At 42.2% G+C, this 19124-nt stretch overlaps 1 protein-coding gene across 1 annotated transcript in view; it reads left to right on the top strand.

Moving 5' to 3' along the window:
- Positions 1-19124, top strand: part of LIG1 (DNA ligase 1) — a gene marked incomplete in the record, with an annotated part of 1422011 nt that overhangs the window by 1167041 nt on the left and 235846 nt on the right. The window contains 1 exon segment of the mRNA XM_044078332.1: positions 17869-18021. Coding sequence (XP_043934267.1) covers positions 17869-18021 — 153 coding nt within the window.

The following is a 19124-nucleotide window of genomic DNA, read 5'->3' as shown; positions in this document are numbered from 1 at the left end:
ACCTCTGGTGTGGAACACTGGTTTCCCATGTTGGTGATGACCAGGTCTAGGATATTGCTGCCCCTGGTGGGGGGTGAATAAGTTGATCCAAGGCGTTGGAATTTGTGAATTCTAGAAAACGTTGAGCAAAAGAGTTGGTACATGAGTAATTTTCCCAGTTAATGGTGGGGTAGTTGAAATTGCCCATTATTAGGGTGTTGGGTTGTACCCTAATACTTTCCAGTGTATCAAGAAATGAGGATTGTGAATCCTGGGGCATGGTGGGGGGTCTGTAGCAAGCTACAATTTGGATTGCGGTCTTGCCCAGAGTTAGTTGCACTTGGATAATCTCGGATGCATTATGCTGTGTAACTAGCCTGGAGGTGTGGATATCCTTAATGAATATGGGCACGCCTCTGCCTTTAGTGCTTCTTTCTGGGTTAGGTGGCCGAAAGGTGTGGTATGAATTGAAGCCTGGTAATGCAGAGGTGCTCTCTGGAGCTTTGAACCAGGTCTCTGTCACTGCACAGATGTCAATGTTCTCCATTTTAAGGAGTGCCTCGAGTGAGTGCATTTTGAGGTTTAGACTTCTAGCATTGAGTAGCATTACCCTCAGATTTTGCTTGCTTGCACCGGTTACGGTGGTGAATTTGTCATTTGAACCTTGCCTAAAAAAGGCACTATAGGGGTGGCAAGAGTCCTAGCCAGTATCCGGAATCATAAGGGCGACAGGTGCAGGCCATCTCTGGCAAAGCATTGTGGACTGTCGATCATGTCGTCCCAGGCAGACAAATACTGGATCCCCTTAGAATGACACCAGAAGCTTAGCCAGTTGTTGAAGTCAGTCATTTTGTCTTTGTACTGTGGTATCATTCTGGGGGATGGCAGGATGCTACTCAGGGTTAGGGTCATACCTGCCTGGGATACAAGATCGGAGAGCTCCTCCATGTCTCTCTTCATGTAGTCCAGGGAGGTACGTCTCAGGTCATTCAAACCAGCATGGACAATGACAGTGTCATATTTGTACTTATTGTAGAGTGACCTGAGTGCATGCGTTATGTGGTGGATCCTGGCACCTGACAGGCAGCTGACAGTAACTTTCTCCTTGTTTAGTCTAGTGAGTGGAACATCAGTGTTGCCTGACTATAGAGTCACCTATGACTAGAGTGTTGGGTACGTTGTTATGCCTTATGGGCTATGGTTGAGTGGCACACTGAGTTTGTGGGCTATGTGTCATTTGTGTTGTGTTGGGGGGTGGAGTTTGCTTGTGTTTATGCTTTGGATGTCCCTGATGCTTGGGCAGGTTTTTATTGAGAGCCTCCGCGAATGTAGGTGTGTGTTTTGTGTTTCTATGTGTGTGTTTTGGTGGTGTGGGTTTTGAGGGACTATGTGATGAGTGTGGTGTGGTGCAAGTGTTTACCCTCTCCTCTTGACTGTCTAGTCCAGTCTTGGGTGAAGAGAGCTTTGCTTCCAGTTTGGCTATATAAGTGCATGTCTCACAGGTTGTAGTGTTGGGTGGTAGGAGGAGAGGGTTGTCTGTGTACATGAGGCAATTGCTGCATTGCCCCAAGATGCCCAGATTCATCAGGTAGACAGGAGAAATCACTGGAAGCTGACCCTTAGACATGCCTGGATAAGTGCTTATTTATTAAGTACTAAAAACTGCTTTCCGCTAGACAAGTGAGGAAAGTTGAGTGCTGTAGTAATTTGCAGCTTATGTAGTGCTTACAATGAGTTCTGAACAAGTGCCGAGTTCAAAGAAACATATTTCAGTGCTGAAACTAGAAAACTGGCTAGTTATAAGAAAGAAAAAAAAAAAACTAAACAAGAAGGCTACCCTCCAACACAGAAGGGCTTGGGGGCTCAGAAGCCTACAAATAGTCTATACCATTTAACAGGAAAGGCAGGAAACAAACTTAAGATTTTTTTTTTCTTCTGTTTGCCAGATGCTGTCTTTGTACACAGTAGGAGTGCCTGAAATCAGAATATGATCTCATAATTAATTGTAAACCTTATGCCCCATTTGTTTTCATACAAATACTGGACAAAGTTCTGTAGATATATAACATCCAATTTCCACACCATCCAGCAGCCGTCCAAAAACCTCCGCCAGATGTCTATTTCCTCAAGAAAAATATTACGATTACTGTCATATATGTCAAGGTAACCCATCAACAGATCAGCATATATGGGTGCAAAAAGATACACCCATAGCTGTACTTTCAACTGTAAATAACATTTGCTGTGGAAATAGAATACATTTTTGGACAGGACATGCTCTGACAAACTCTCAATAAGAAGTTCTCACCACCCTTCCCTTGGGTTCAAAGGTACCAGTTCCAGAATTCCAAACCTAAATTTAGTAAAAACCAGAACACTGTACTGAGTGTTTAAACAGGGAATTATTCACATTCCCTTTAGAAATTGCATATACGTATTCATAAATTCTTGTCTTCAAATTTCTCCCAGTTTTACCCACATAGTAAACACCATATTGGTCACAGATGGAAATATATATCAGTCCTTTGGTATTACAGTTGCCCCTAACCAACTTAACTGTGTAACCAACCTCTTTCAAAAAAAAAAAAAAAAAAAAAAAAAAACAGAATCTAATTTTAAAATGTATGGGCATTGTCTACATGTGCCTTATCTTATTGAGCTCAGAGAATTTTCTTTGATCATTAAATTAAAAGCTTGTATGCAACTGGGCATTAATGACAGTGTTTCAGTGATGCCCATACTGAATTAGAAGGCTTTGATTATTTAAATAATATGACAACCATTGTGTTGAATAACTTTTAAATGAATATATACCAGTTAGGCAGTGAGTTTTTAGTATTTTAGAATTGTTCATAGGTAAGTACTAGGCTATCTACCCAAGGGTATTTTAAGCCTAGCCAGAATGTGTTGGCTTTCGCCACCCCCTTAGATTAGTTGCCTGTGCCTCTGTCCAGCAGAGCCATTAGTTCTCTGTGCCACTGTCCAGCAGAGCCACTGCAGTGATCCCCGGGGTAAATTTTCTGATGTTCATCGTGTTTCACTGTTGCAGTCATTACTCTTGGGTTATCCTGCTGGCAGGCTACCCGCAGTCAGCCTGAATTCCAAAGTCTTGGTCCGGCGTCGGTTGCTGTTGCCTCTTCCCTGACGTCAGTGTGCCAGGGGTATAAAACGATGCAGCCAACGCCATTTTCCCCAGTCTTTCTTGCCGCGCGGTGCGTGAAGCAGAAGCAGTTCGCAAGTGCGGGTCGGCCGACTCCTGAGATTTTCGTGTTCAAATTTCAGATCTGAAGTCTTCATTTAAAGCTAAGTACCCCATTGGGGAAACTTTTTTCTTGCTCCAGACCGATGTCAGAAAAAGTTAATTGTTTTTCTTGTGGGAAGCAAATACCTCATAAGGACTTCCATTCTTATTGTATTCCTTGCCTAGGCCCTGATCACAACGTTGCTAATTGCAGGTTTTGTGCTAGATTTAACCAACGCACTATTAAGCGTCAGTACGATTTTGCATTTCATTACTTTGGCCGAAGATTTAATTACACAATGTCGTCGGATAGCCATCCGACTACCGCAATTCACAAGAAACGCAAGGAAAAGGACAAGCATCCGAGGTCCAAAACTGACAACGAGGCTTCTTCTAAGCCAATCGCCGGTTCTCAGTGAGGCGCTTTTGCAGCCCCTGACGCCCGCTACCTCAGAGCGGCAGGCCGCTTCCGACTCCCACGTGGAGCAGACTAGGCCGCTGGAAACTCAAGGTATTGAACACTTGGAAAATATTCCCTCAGATGGGTCCGGAGCCGCTGAGCAGGCATTGGCTTCTGAGGGTGTTTTCAGGCCTACACAGTTATATGTAAAACAGACTACAGCTTCAAAGGCAAAGACTAAAGCACCACTAAATATAAAGAAACAAGTGCAGCAAGCCCATGGACAGGCCTCCATGCCTAAAAAACAGATGCTCAAAATGGCCGAAGACCTAATTACTTTGATCAGGGGGTTCCCATCCCCCTCCTGATAAGAGGCCTAGGCAAGAGACAGAATATGAATCTTCAGATCAGGTTTCCATTTCCTCCGACTCCTCTTCTGAACAGGAATACTGTCTCCCTCCCTATGAGGATTCCGATGCTGAAGAATCTATCCCTTCAGCCTCCCCTCCTGAGGATTATTCTTTTGGGGAAACCCTGCATACCGTGAGGGAGCACTTCCAGTGGGAGAGCCAAGACTACTCAGAATCTAAGAAAAGGCTCAGAGACTTTCTATTACTATCTCAGCACAGACCTCTTGCTATCCCCCCTGTTTTAGACATTGTAGATGATGTATTTTCAGAGTCCGGCCTGTCTACTGACTCTTTACCCCCTGCACCAGTTAAGCTGGACAGATACTACAGGGTTCCAGATTCACATAAATTTCTTTATAAAAACCCTGCTGCTGACTCAAACTATTTCTCAGGGTCCCAGAGAGGTCAAGGCTTCCACTGCAAAAAAAAAACTATCCCCTCTGATAGGGATTCAAGGGCACTGGACAGATGGGGGAAAAAGGTTTACACTTCTGCTACCTTGGCTGTGAGGGCTTTAAATTGTCAATTTCATATGCTTAAATATTAGCAATACTTAATGTCACTGCTTAAACAGAAAATGTTAACAAATTCTGAATGTGCAGAAAACAAGGAACTGCAGGATTTATTGTATGCAACTGAATAAGTGGGAAAGCATACTTTGCAATGTGGTTTTGATTCTCTGGAGGCCTCTTGCAGGGCTGCTGTGACAGGTTCTGTCATTAGGCGGCATGCTTGGTTAAAGGAACAGTCTCTGCCTGATCATCTTAAAGCAAAGTTTTAGATGCTCCATTACAACATGCTACTTTGGTGTTAAAGCAGAAGAGGTGTTGAAGAAAATGGAGGACAAAGCGAAATCTATGCAGACGGTTAAGGATTTCTTACAGGTGCAGCCACCCAGATTTAGCAGAAACTGGCCTACAAATAATTGGTCCTTTCCAGTGTCAGACAGGCCACAAAGAGGCAGATACAGTCACCCCAGAGGCAGATCCCAGCCCCAAGGCTCATACAGGCCTAAACAATGGGGTGCTTCTACCTCCAAAAGCGGAGAAGACAAATCACAGCCATACAGGAAACAGTCCCAATGACTTTCCTCTGCCAGCACCAAGCACTTATCTTTTGGCGGCCCCCTTAGATGGAAAACTAGTACTTTTTTCACAAAATTGGCACATGATCACCCAGGACAAATGGGTCTTGAATATAGTGTCTCAGGGCTACAGGTTCCACTTTCACACCCTGCCAAGGGCAAAAGGTATGCCAGACCTGCCACACAATCAATGGGCAGAGGCACAAAAGCAAGTTTCATCCCTCATGGACATGAGGGCCATTCAGTGAGTACCACAGCAAGAGCAGGGACAAGGATTTTACTCGAGACTTTTCTTGGTACCCAGAAAGGAAAAAGCCTGGAGATCAATACTGGACCTGTCTATTCTAAACACATTTCTGGATGTTCTAAAATTCAAAATGTTGATTCTGCAGCAGCTTTTGCCCATGCTGGGCAAAGAAGGCTTGGCTTGTAACTTTGGACCTAAAAGAGGCATACCTGCATGTCCCAATCAGACAATCTTGCAGAAGATACCTCAGATTCATAGCTGGCTCAATGCACTTCCAATTCTCTGCACTGCCCTTTGGCTTATCTACTGTGCCCAGGGTCTTCACAAAATGCCTGGCACCAGTAATTCCATTTTGCAGACAAAGAGGAATTCAAATATATCCTTACTTGGACGACTGCCTTATTCAAGCAGAGAACAAGGACATTGTACTAAAGCTTCTGGCGTTTGTAAAAAGATTACTAATTTGCCTAGGGTACACAGTAAACGAAAACAAATCATAACTAGTACCCTCTCAAGAGATAATATTCCTGGGTGCAAGCTTAAATACAACTGCCCAGATGGCTTATCTCACGCCAGACAAACAAAGGCAACTGACTTCTTACTTCAAAATGTTGGCAACAAAGACCCAGTTATCTGCAAGAAAAATTCTGCAGGCTTTGGGCTTCATGGCATCCTGCTAATTCCATATGCCAGACTGCATATGAGGAAACTACAATGGTATCTAAAAAGTGTTTGGACTCAACATTGCCACAGCCTGGAAACATTAATTACCCTCATTCCCTGCCTGCAGCAGGAGTTTCCATGGTGGGCACAGGCCTGTCACCACAACAAGGGACAGCCATTCACTTTACCCACAGCCAGGCTGACACTAGCAACGCATGCATCAGATTATGCCTGGGGGGCCCACATGGCAGGAAAATGTATTCAGGGCACATGGCCCGGAAGCCAGATGCATCTTCATATCAATCAAAAAGAGATGCTAGCTGTTCAGAATGCCCTGACAGCTTTCAAGGATCTACTTCATCCAGGACAGCTACTGATAAAGACGGACAATACTGCAGTCATGTGGTACATAAACAAGCAGGGAGGCACACATTCCTACCCACTCTGCAGACAAGCCATGACTTTGTGGGACACAGCATTGACTTATCAAGTTCACCTGCAAGCACAATTCCTGCCAGGAAAGATAAATACTCTGGCAGACAAACTAAACAGAAACCTCATGGATCCCCACGAGTGGAAACTGGATCCACAAGTCTTCAGCATGATAACAAGGAAATGGGGATGCCCAGACATAGATCTATTTGCCTCCCCTCACAACTACCAACTACAGAGATTCTGCACAAGAACTTGTCACAAGCAAGCATGGAAACTGGATGCCTTATCCTTCAGCTGGAAAAACCTAACAGTATATGCCTTTCCTCCACTGCCTCTCCTCCCCAAGGTACTCCTAAAAGTCATACAAGAGAAGCCAAAAATGATACTGATTGAACCAGAATGGCCACGCCATCACTGGTACCCAATCCTAAAGAACTTGTCTCAAGGTCCAGCCTGGACATTGCCTCAAAGTCCTCACTTACTGACCCCAAAAAACAATCAGATCCTGCACAGCCAACTCAGGACCTTAAATCTGGCAGCATGGCGGATAATGTACCATTCAGAACACTCCTCTCTCCAAAGCTGTGATGGATGTTATTTTTGAGGCCAGGAGGCCCAGTACCAGAAAATCTTATGCAGAAAAATGGAAGAGATTCTGTGCTTGGAACCAGGCACAAGGAATTGACACATTTGTACCAAATATTCCTCAGATTTTATAATACTTAACTGAGATGCTGGACAAAGGCCTGTCCTTTTCATCAATTAAGATCCATGTCTCTGCCATTTCAGACTATTACAGTACGGAACCCACCTATCTTTTCTCATCCTTTAATAAGGCAGTACCTCAGAGAGGCCAAAAACATAAGACCTCCAAGAAAAGCACCAATACCTGCATGGGACCTCAATTATGTCTTGGAAAAACTCACACTGCCTCCTTTTGAGCCAGCCTCAACAGCTGATATAAAATTCTTATACTGGAAAACAGCTCTGCTCCTAGCAATAGCCTCTGCAAGATGAGTCTCGGAGTTACAGGCACTCATGGCTGTGGAACCTTTTATCATTTTCCATCCAGCCAGGGTTTCTCTAAGGACAAACCCGACATTTATGTTTAAGGTGGTGTCCAGTGTGGGCCTTAACCAAACCATTCACCTGCCTACCTTTTATCCAGACCCACAGAACAAGGGTGAGAGACTTCTGCATTCTTTGGACATACACAGACAGCTACACTTCTACTTGGACAGAACTAATGCTTTCAGAAAGACTGAGCAACTTTTAGTGGCATATGCTGCAGGATCACAAGGAAAGGCTATTTCAAAACAGACTATTTTAAAATGGATAGGCCATTGCATTAGTTTCTGCTACTCGCAACATGGCAAATCAGTGCCTAAGGGCATTAGGCCAAACCAGAGCAACAGCCACTTCAGCAGCCTTCCTCAGAGGAGTACCAACCAAAGACATCTTAGAGGCTGCAACTTGGAGTTCAGTGCACACTTTACAAAGCACTTCCACTTACCTCTCTACTCTAAATCCAGAGCAGGCTTTGCCACTGCAGTTCTGCAAGGCCTCATAGCCTCTCCTAATCCTATTTAGCCCCAGCCACCCATCCTCAGCTTTGGGATTCAACCCAAGAGTAATGACTGCAACATTGAAACACGATGAACATAGTACAGTTGTGTACCTACCATAAATGTAGATGTTCGACTGTATTCACTATTGCAGTCCAGGTTACCCTCCCACCATCCCCCTTTCTTTTGCTGGGTCTTACCTGTACTTCTCTATTCTATACAACCTATGTGGTGTATTTGCTTGTAGATGAAGGAAATGTTTACCTTAGTGCATGCATGTTTATTGGCATAATTTTTTAGCCTACCCTTTTGGGGGCACCTGACATCTGGGGCAAGAAAAACTGAAGAAAATGGCATCTGCTGCATCTTTTATACCCCTGGCGCACTGACATCAGGGAAGAGGTGACAGCAACTGACGCTGGACCAAGACTTTGGAATTCAGGCCGACTGCGGGTAGCCTTCCGGCAGGATAACCCAAGAGTAATGACTGCAACAGTGAATACACTCGAACATCTACATTTATGGTAGGTACACAACTGTACTTTTCCCATCCACCCGTCAAGGTTTCTCTTGAAGAGTGTTAGTGAGGGGCTCTGCCTGATGTATATTGGAATCCTGTTCCACAGCATGGGGAGACTCTGGGACAGAAATCTATCCCTCCAGCATGTCTTATTTATCATTGTGCTGAGGTTTATATCTCTAGAGTGTGTGTCTCTCCGGGATTTGTTTTTTTTTAGGTGGAGCATGTCCATCAGTTCTGGGTTGGACATGGCCTTGTATGTCAGGCAGAGATTACCTCTGAGTAAGCGGTATGCAACAGAGTACAGCTGGAGTTTCTTGAGTTGGGCTACATAGGGCATCTGTTTGAGGCCAGTAATACTCTTGTTGAGGTACTTTTGTGGTCTTTCCAGCTGTTTCAGGTGTCTTTTAAGGTACATCCCAAATGGGGCGTTGTATTCTATGATGGGTCTAATGAGTGATGAGTAGAGAGGCACAATAACCTCTTGTTCTAGATGTGAACCCTTTTGTGATTAGGTGGGCCACATAGAAGAATTTTCTAACCACCTTGGCAATATGATTATCAAAGGAGAGATTACTATGTACTTGTGTCCCCAGATCCCTTATTACATTTTCTGTATTTAGGGGACTACCACCTATGTGGTAGTTCACGGGTACTTTATTTTTTCCAAAGGGGATGACTTTGCACTTTTTGGCATTTAGCTTGAGGCCATGATTTTGACACCAGGTATCCATCTCAGTGAGACCCTTCTAGAGGGTGTCTGTATCAGCCGGAGAATCCAGTCGTCTGTGAACTTGGTCAGCCATAGTCCTCATATGCTTGCCTGTACCTCTGAGAAGTATATACCGAAAAGGAGGGGTCCTAGGACTGAGCTCTGGGGGATGCCACTTTTAACCAGTTTAGAGTCGGACACAGAGTCTGCAACTCTCACCATGTGGGTTCTGTCCATGAGCCAGTTGGCAACCCATCTCGTGATGTAGGGGTTTATGTTCAAGCTGGTGAGCTTGTCTATAATACTAGAATGGGGAATGGTGTCAGAAGCCTTTGTGCGGTCTAGTTAGGCTGTGTGGACCTCCTTTCCCTTGTCTAATGCCTTGGTAACTGTCTCAAAGAAGTCCACCAGGTTTAGGAAGCATGATCTGCCCTTAACAAAGCCAAACTGGGTAGGGTCCAAGGTTTGGAGGTTCCCAATGTCTCTGTTAATGAGTTCCATGATGATGCGCTCCATAGCCTTGCAGACCAGGCTAGTCAGGCTTATAGAGCAATAGTTCCTGGGGTCTGTTGTGGCTCCACCTTTTTGGAGAGGGATAACTGTTGCTGTGCACCACTCTGTGGGTACGTAGCCTGTAGAGAGGCTGAGTTTGAACAGTGTGTTTAGGTGAGGGGTTAGTTCATTTTAGAGCTCTTGTAAGACACAGCCTGGGACACCTTCCCGTCCCATTGAAGCTGTGTTTTTGGCTTTGGATAGGGCTATTTTAACCTGTGTCTGTGATTGATGGGGCCCTACATTCTTCTGATATGGTTATGGGCCCTTTAAGGGGGTGAGTGGGGGGTGAAGTTTGCACTAAACCCATCTGCTAGAATGTTGGCAATATCAGTCGGTTCAGTATATTTTGTGCCATTCTGCACTAACTCAGAACAGATCTGAGAGTTTCCACTTAGATTCTTGACGTAGCTAAAGAACGCTTTGTGGTTATCTTTGGAGTCATTGGCAATTTTTCTTTTGAAACTAGCCTTGTATGATTTAATGTGAGATCGTAGTTTCTTGCTGATACTGATCAGGGATGTCTTTCCTTCTTGGGATTTTAGTCTTTTCTGTACTAGGTTCCTCCTTCTGTTGTACTGTTGTATAGCTTGTTTATGGCAGGGGTCCACCAGACTGGTTTCCTTTTCTTGGAGGAGTAAGTCTTGGTTTTACTTGGGATAGCACGATCCATGCATTCCTGCAGATGCTCATAGAGTGCCTTTGTAAAGGTTTCAGCAGCTTGGACAGCATTGCCCTTTAGCATGGGGGCTGTGAAACTTTCCACCTCGGTCTTAAGTAACGTGAAGTTTGCTTTTGAAAAGTTTTTCACTCTGGTTTCCTTGATTGGAGGTGGGGGTGGAATGTGGATATCCAGAGTGATTAGTCTATGGTCTGATCTAACCAGCGAGGGGTTGACCTCTGGTGTGGAACACCGGTCGCCCATGTTGGTGATGACCAGGTCCAATATGTTGTTCCCTCTGGTGGGGGTGTTGAACAGCGGATCCAGGGCATTCAAGTTTATAAATTCTAGGAAGCGTTGAGCAAGGGAGTTGGTACTTGAGTAGTTCTCCCAGTTTATGATTGGGTAATTGAAATCACCCAGTATTATGGTGTGTGATAGGACCTTCATATTTCCCAGTGTCTCCAGAAATGCGTAATGGGGGTCCTGGGTCATGGTGGGTGATTTGTAGCAAGCTACAATTTGGATTGCGGTTTTGATCCTGCAGCATATGCCCCTAAAAGTTGCTCAGTCTTTCTGAAAGTAGCTGTCTATGTCCAAAGAATGCAGAAGTCTCTCACCCTTGTTCTGTGGGATGATCTCTGATGCATTGTGTGCATTGCCCCCTGTTTTTGGTTACTTGTGCTATTTATGATGGTGGGTTTATCTTTAGAGCCTTGCCTAAAAAAGGCACTATGGGGGCGGCAAGAGCCTTGGCCAGTATTCGAAAATCTAAGGGTGACAGGTGCAAGCCATCTCTTGCGAAGCAACGTGGCTTCTTGAGCATGTCATCCCAGGCAGACAGATACTGGATCCCCTTTGAATGACACCAGAAACTTAGCCAGTTGTTGAAATTGATACTTTTTTCTTTATACTGTAACATCATTCTTGGTGAGGGCAGGATGCTACTCAGGGTCATACCGGTTTGGGCTACATGATCAGAGTGCTCTTTCATGTCTCTTTTCATGTAGTCCAGGGAGGTACATCTGAGGTCATTCACACCAACATGGACAATGACAGAGTCATATTTGTACTTGTTCTGGAGTGACCTGAGTGCTTGTATTATGTGGCGGATCCTGGCACCTGACAGGCAGCTAACTGTAACCTTCTCCTTATCCAGCCTAGTTAGTGGGACATCAGTGTGCCTGACTATAGAGTCACCTATTACTAGTGTGTTGGGTATGTTATTTTGCCGTAAGGGCTGTGATTGAGTGGCACAGTGATTATGTGAAGTATGTGTTTCATGGTTGGTGATGGGGGGGTGGAGGTTGCTTGGATGTCTGCTTTGGAGGTCTCTGTTGCTTTTGCAGATTTTTATTTAGAGCCTCCGAGTATGTTTTCATGTATTCATGTGTGATTTGCCGGTGTTGGTTTATTAGGTCTATGTGAGACTGGTGGTGTGTCGCAAATATTACCCTTTTCCTCTTGACTGTCAGTTTCAGTCTTGGGTTGAGAGAGCTTTGCCTCCAGTTTGGCTGTATAATTGCATTTCTCACCTATATTAGTGTTTGGGGGTAGGAGGGAGAAGGTTGTCTGTGTACATGAAGCAGTTGTAACATTGCCTCCAAATGCCCAGATTCACCAGTTGGACTGGAGAGTACATCGGAAACTGCCCTTTGGACATGCCTGAATAGGTAGAGTAAGCTGTTTTCTGATTGGCCGGTGGGGATGAATAGAGAGCCTTGTCCTTCTGGACAGTATAGGGGGGTCTACTGCTAGTGTTAATTAGTGCTTGCTATGAGTTTTAAGCAAGTGCTTGACTGTGAAATGAATGGTTAGAGTGCTAAAGTTGAAGGTTTGTCTAGTTCCAAGGGGAAAATTGAAGAGTAGACTTTGTGGAGCCGAGAATAGTTTAACTGTAGCTAACCGGCACTGCCCGGTGCGCAAAACCGCGCAAATGCAGTTTTTATAGCAGGGAAGTGAAAGAGATAGAAATTAGCCCAGAATGGCCGATAAACTACTAACTTCTGGGCTGAAATCACTCCTCCAAGGACAAGATAGGCTGCTCAAAGCTCCCCTCTCTCACAGGTGAACAGAGAAACTTCCTTCTATCCAAGTAAGGTATGGGCAACACAGAAACTTGTAACATAGCTGTGGATTCAGCAATAACCTGAAAATTGGACTATACTAGTTCAGAAAGGTGGGAAACAAGTATTTTTTTTTTCCGGAAAATAGAGCAGATACAAACAAAATTAGCCCAAAATGGCCAATAAGCTACTAACTTCTGGGCTGAAATTACTCCTCCAGGGACAGATAGGCTGCTCAAAGCTCCCCCCTCTCACAGGTGAACAGAGAAACTTCCTTCTATCCAAGTAAGTTATGGGCTACACAGAAACTTGTAACACAGCCCTGGGTTCAGCAATAACCTGAAAACTGGACTATACTAGTTCAGGAAGGCGTGAAACAAGTATAAATTTTTGTTTTTTTGTTTTTTCAGAAAATAGAGCAGATATAATCAAAATCAGCCCAAATGGCCAATAAACTACTAACTTCTGAGCTGAAACCACTCCTCCAGGGACAGATAGGCTGCTCAAAGCTCCCCTCCCTCACAGGTGAACAGTGAAACTTCCTTCTATCCAAGTAAGTTATGGGCAACACAGAAACTTGTAACACAGCCCTGGGTTCAGCAATAACCTGAAAACTGGACTATACTAGTTCAGAAAGGTGGGAAACAAGTATATTTTTTTGTTTTTTCAGAAAATAGAGCAGATACAATCCAAATTAGCCCAAAATGGCCAATAAACTATTAACGTCTGGGATGAAACCACTCCTCCGGGGACAGATAGGCTGCTCAAAGCTCCCCTATCTCACAGCTGAACAGAGAAACTTTCTTCTATCCAAGTAAGGTATGGGCAACACAGAAACTTGTAACATAGCCCTGGATTCAGCAATAACCTGAAAACTGGACTATACTGGTTCAGAAAGGCAGGAAACAAGTATTTTTTTTCAGAAAATAGAGCAGATACAATCAATATTAGCCAAAAATGGCCAATAAAGTACTAACGTCTGGGCTGAAACCACTCCTCCAGGGACAGATAGGCTGCTCAAAGCTCCCCTCTCTCATAGCTGAACAGAGAAACTTCCTTCTATCCAAGTAAGGTATGGGCAACACAGAAACTTGTAACATAGCCCTGGATTCAGCAATAACCTGAAAACTGGACTATACTAGTTCAGAAAGGCAGGAAACAAGTATATTTTTTCAGAAAATAGAGCAGATACAATCAATATTAGCGAAAAATGGCCAATAAACTACTAACTTCTGGGCTGAAACCACTCCTCCAGGGACTGATAGGCAGCTCAAAGCTCCCCTCTCTCTCACAGGTGATCAGAGAAACTTCCTTCTATCCAAGTAAGGTATGAGCAACACAGAAACTTGTAACAACCCTGGATTCAGCAATAACCTGAAAACCGCGGGAAACAAATATATATATATATATATATATATATATATATATATATATATTTATTTATTTTCAGAAAATAGAGCAGATGCAATCAAAACAACACTTTAAATGCACAGAAAAGGCTATTGCACTTAAGTGTGTAGCCTACAACTGTTAAACTGATTATTTAAACACAAAAATGACTTAATTCAAGTGCAGGCAGCAAATAAATACAATATGTAGCAATAACAAACTTTTTAAATCACAGAAACGGTAAAAAAAATGGTGTTTTAGATGGAATTAGGTAAGACAAGAAAAGCAGAAAAATTATACTTAATCACTCCAAGGTCTCTCTTTTGTCTCTCTGCTGCTGTAGACTCTGCAGAACACCTGGAAGGCACTTGCTGAGCGGAATACAAGTGCAAAAACTGCGCAAATGCGGTTTTTATAGCAGGGAAGTGAGAGAGAAATTAGCCCATAATGGTCAATAAACTACTAACGTCTGTCTGGGCTGAAGCCACTCCTCCAGGGACAGATAGGCTGCTCAAAGCTCCCCTCTCTCACAGGTGAACAATGAAACTTCCTTCTATCCAGGTAAGGTATGGGCAACACAGAAGCTTGTAACACTGCCCTGAATTCAGCAGTGACCTGAAAACTGGACTATACTAGTTCAGAAAGGTGGGAAACAAATATATATATATATATATATATATATATATATATATATATATATATATATATTTTTTTTTTTTTTTTTTTCAGAAAATAGAGCAGATACAATCAAAACAACAATTTACCCAATTAACCAGTTAAAAAGCTCAAAACTGAACCCTGTTCCAGAAGTCTATTGTTGCATATTACATCCGTTTGCACACTCAGTGTTTGGTTTGATTTTTAATGTGTATGGTTAAAAAAAGGGTACATGTGCCTTTAAGTTGCTGAATAGTGACATTTAATTGGACCTAATTGTTTTTAATTGATTGTAATTAGTGTAAACATCAGTATAAATGAACTTGTGTGTGAAGTTACTGATAGTTCTGAAGAAGTTCCAAACACTGAAGGGGATGAAACAGCTTAACTCACTATTATTAAAGTTTTTTTTTTTGTTTTGCACTTGTGCCTTATTAAGTGCCGTTCATTGGAGTATGGAGTTTATGGTGCGAATTCTCCAGGGAGCCAATTTGTTTTTTTCCTTAGTTATTTTTTGACTCTCTTTCCAGTGATTTGTGTTATTCAGTTTGTGTTTTCCTTGGAACAACGGTTTATTCACGCAGCTGATACTCATTTTTAGTGCCTCATGTTTGGCTTATTAAGTTGGGTTAGTTTACCTAACCTTCTTATTGTTCTTACGACACTTGTTTTTTATTCACAAATGGCCACAGGAACTATTCACACTAGTAATGGTGAGATTTCACCTAATTCTAGTACCATATCCGAAAGGGACCTTACACACTGAGTGGCAATGTTTTCTCAACAGGTTGCCACTCTTGACATGAGGATTAACGAACTACAGCTACCATCAAACATTGTGGTCACCAAAAACAAGGAAATGAAAAATCTTCAAACAAGAGTAGCCAATCAAGGTGACTTTACTGAGGAAAGTCTACCGGAAATGAACATTCCTAGTTTTTAATGGCACTTATTAACTTTTTAACTTAGCTTTCACATTTTTATTTTTCTGCAACAATGACCTCATTGGAAATGTGTTTATATACTGCATAAGATTCTTCCCAGTAGTTAACCCACTGAAAGAGCTTGAATTACATCAGATGTAACATATATGTGCTCACCTTGTCAGTTTGTCTGTGATTGAAACATCTGCAGTCATTAATTGTTGGCCTTCAGTCCTTCTGCGTTTTGGCAACCTCTTTGTCTAGCAGCTGTAGTTAAAGTTCTTTGTCATTTGAGCAGGTGTGTGTATGTATTTGCATGCATAAGAGAGTTATGTTTTCTTGTAGGTTGCCTTTTTTTTCATTATTATTATTTTCTGATGTAAAGAGTAACAGCAATGGTATCTTGAGCCACCTGCTGCTACATATTACTGTTTGATGTAAAGGCTTATAATACCACTCAGTGGTAGCAAGTAATATACAACACCCATTCCCAAGAACTGTACTGCTGACCTGGTTAGTATGCAAGACAGAACTTTCCTTAAGATCATATGGCAAATGTACACTGCTGCATTTGGTTATAACCAACAAGCGACACACCCAAGTAATCTTTGCACTGAATATCTACAAAAGAAAGTTATAACCACTGGCTTCCCATTTTCATCTACTTTATCCTCAGCCCAGTGCCTTCAGAGTTGACATATCAACAGTAAGTGAAACTTGACCAAGATTATTCTTCAGCAGCATGGGGCCACTTGCAAAAGTAAGTTCTTACTGTACCCCAAACTGCTGATATTAGTCTAGCAGCATGGGTATTGGAGGGACCAGGTTGGGGAAGATGGAACTTAAGTGGCCAATGCCAGCTCGCCCATTCTGGAGGTGGGGAGAGGGAGGCTGCTTAGACTCGGTTCAGAATCGACTTATTAAGATTAAGAGCCTGGCAAGTTCCATACTGTAAGCTGGTTTAACACTTGTTTTACAGGTTGTACATAAGCTGAAGATTGTTTGCACCCTCCAGTGGCAGCAATTGCTGAGCTTTCAGGGCTGAGGGAGGGTGGTGCACATTCCCTTGCAGTAGTATGATGTTTCACCAGCTTTCTCAATCTGCTCTCAGGATGCGTACATAGGTCAGGTTGAGCCTAGGGGAGGCTGTCTGGTAGGCAAAGTGAACGTGGAGAAAGCGATGGTAGCAGCTGATGGTCAGCTTCATGGAGGGAGAGAAAAAATAATTTTGCACTTATGTCTGCATGTGCACATGCACACAGTGTTTTGCAAGCAGGACTTATGATGCTATAAAGTGTCAGCACCCCACCCTCTTCCTGTCTTTATGGTCATACATTGCCACAAGTACCACTAGTCTAGCATATCAAGAACACATCTACTGCCACGCTTAAAATAAGCCAACCATAATACAGGTAGAAAATGAAAAAAGTCTATGTCCATGCAATAATTTATTAAATATTAAGCACTTTTCTCCTCCATACATTTTCAGACATCTTCAGAGTAAACATTTATTTGCAAATCACGTATACTCAAACCCATTATTCATATCATGTGACTACCATAAGCCAGTGCTTTACTAATTAATTGCATTGTTTCCTTGTTTAAAAAAATACTACAGATCGAAACTAATTCACCGAGTCAAGGAATCTATCTGCCTTGTAAAAATTTTTGTAATAATAAATTACTCTAGTCACTACGAATGTCATTTTTAGCATTTTTTTTCAAAAGAAAAATATTATTGATGTGTTCACAGGGAAAACTGTTTCACAAGGGCATTAGTCATAATTCAATATTTCAAAGCTTATTCTGTCTTGCGTATGTAAAATACCTGACAAGAAGTAGATGTTGCCACATGAATTAGTCCACTTGAATTACCATTATAATGTACAGCACTTTAATGGGTCTTCTTATTGTGATTAAATAAAAGGAATTTTCCACAGCTAATATATTTATACTGCCCACATCCTCTACTATTATACTTAGCCACTTCTCTATTTGATTTCTGTGTTTCCTTTTTATAATTAAACAAGAGTCAGATCATTTGACCATAAGCCCAGTCCCAACAACACTAGAAAAGCTCATCAGAGAGCCAGCACAAATCTGTTTGGATCTACCCTCCACTGTATCAATATTACGTACTAAATAGCACACCAGACTGCTTTTCTTTTGTAAATGAGACACTTTGGTGTAGCATTGTCATGAAATGTTTATTTACTTGTTTGTTTTTGTTATCCAGGAAACTCTAGCTGGGCATAACCCATTTCATTGGAGAATCATGGAAAAAAGTTCCTCTATGTAGTTGCTGTACTGGTATGTAGAACAAGGCCAGACAGTGAAATTCCTAATTTTTGTTTTTCTCAACAGCTGAAGAAAGATTATTTGGAGGGGGTTGGTGATACTCTTGACCTGGTGGTGATTGGGGCCTACCTAGGTAAAGGAAAGCGCACAGGGATGTATGGAGGTTTCCTTCTAGCATGCTATGATGAAGAGAATGAAGAGTATCAGAGTATTTGTAAGGTAAGATGAGCAGCTGGTTGCTTTATTATGTTTTTTGTGCATGTTAATATGTGCCAGGCTTTGTAGTAAGACAATTAAAATTTTAATTACATGACATAATTTCTAATGGCTTTAGAAGCAGAGACTGTATAGTGCATTAACGGTGATAGTTTGTGTTAAAGAAACTTCACAATACTATATTTTTCTTTACTAAAATGTTATTGAGAATTAAGTACAAACATACATATGTGCTAGATTGCTATGCTTTAAATTGCAAAGTGAATGAGTGTTGGCAGCATTCAGTCAGCTACCACCTGCATCATTCTTCAGATCTTTACCTCTACATTTTAAAATAATCTGTAAGAGGAACTCTTATCATCCCACCGATGCACCTCATGACTGAATAGTGTTTTGAACAGTTTGGTGTGACTTCTCACTGACAAGTCATGTTTGTATGAATGAAAGGACATGCAGACCAAGTACCAAGCAATTTAAAATGATACAAAAAAAAACTGCATAGTAAGACAGTAAACAAAAAAAATGCACAAGAAGACAGTAAAATGGTAAATTTCTGGTAGCATTCTGGCATGACAGTGTTAGTTTTGTTCACCATTTTTAAAGCCTTGGGTGTTAGTGAACCTTTGAAATCTAAAGATAATGATACACCCCTGGAGCTGACATCGTGGTGAATTCTGAAAGATGTAAAGCTGCTGCACAGATGAGTATTTTTACTTATGACAGGTGCATCCGGTAATCACTACCAGCTCTTTTACTCTCACTGGTAGATATAGAGACGATAGCTGTTTAGATCTTGGTAAATTAACACAAATATGTTGTAGTTTGTCAGCCAGTATATCACGAGAAGCCACTGCAGACTCTGCACCGCAGGACTGATGTGAACATGATGAGCTTTATTATTTATTATTTTTATTTATTTATTTTACATTTGTTGACCGTGAAAGTCTGACTGGATGCATGCCCATTTTCAGCGGAGGCCAAGGTAGAAAAGCTCCACAGTTAAAGTTTTTAAGCAAAATATAAGGTATATACAGAAGCATTCAAATTTACATAGCTAGTACCAACCTTAACATTAACTAGTAACAGCATTCAAGCTTAATGCAAAT

The sequence above is a fragment of the Protopterus annectens genome, chromosome 1.part1, assembly GCF_019279795.1.
Source record: "Protopterus annectens isolate FY-2018-M chromosome 1.part1, PAN1.0, whole genome shotgun sequence".
NCBI classification, from domain to species: domain Eukaryota; kingdom Metazoa; phylum Chordata; order Ceratodontiformes; family Protopteridae; genus Protopterus; species Protopterus annectens.
Note: the sequence above shows the minus strand (reverse complement) of the source record. Positions and strands in the feature narration are given on the sequence as shown.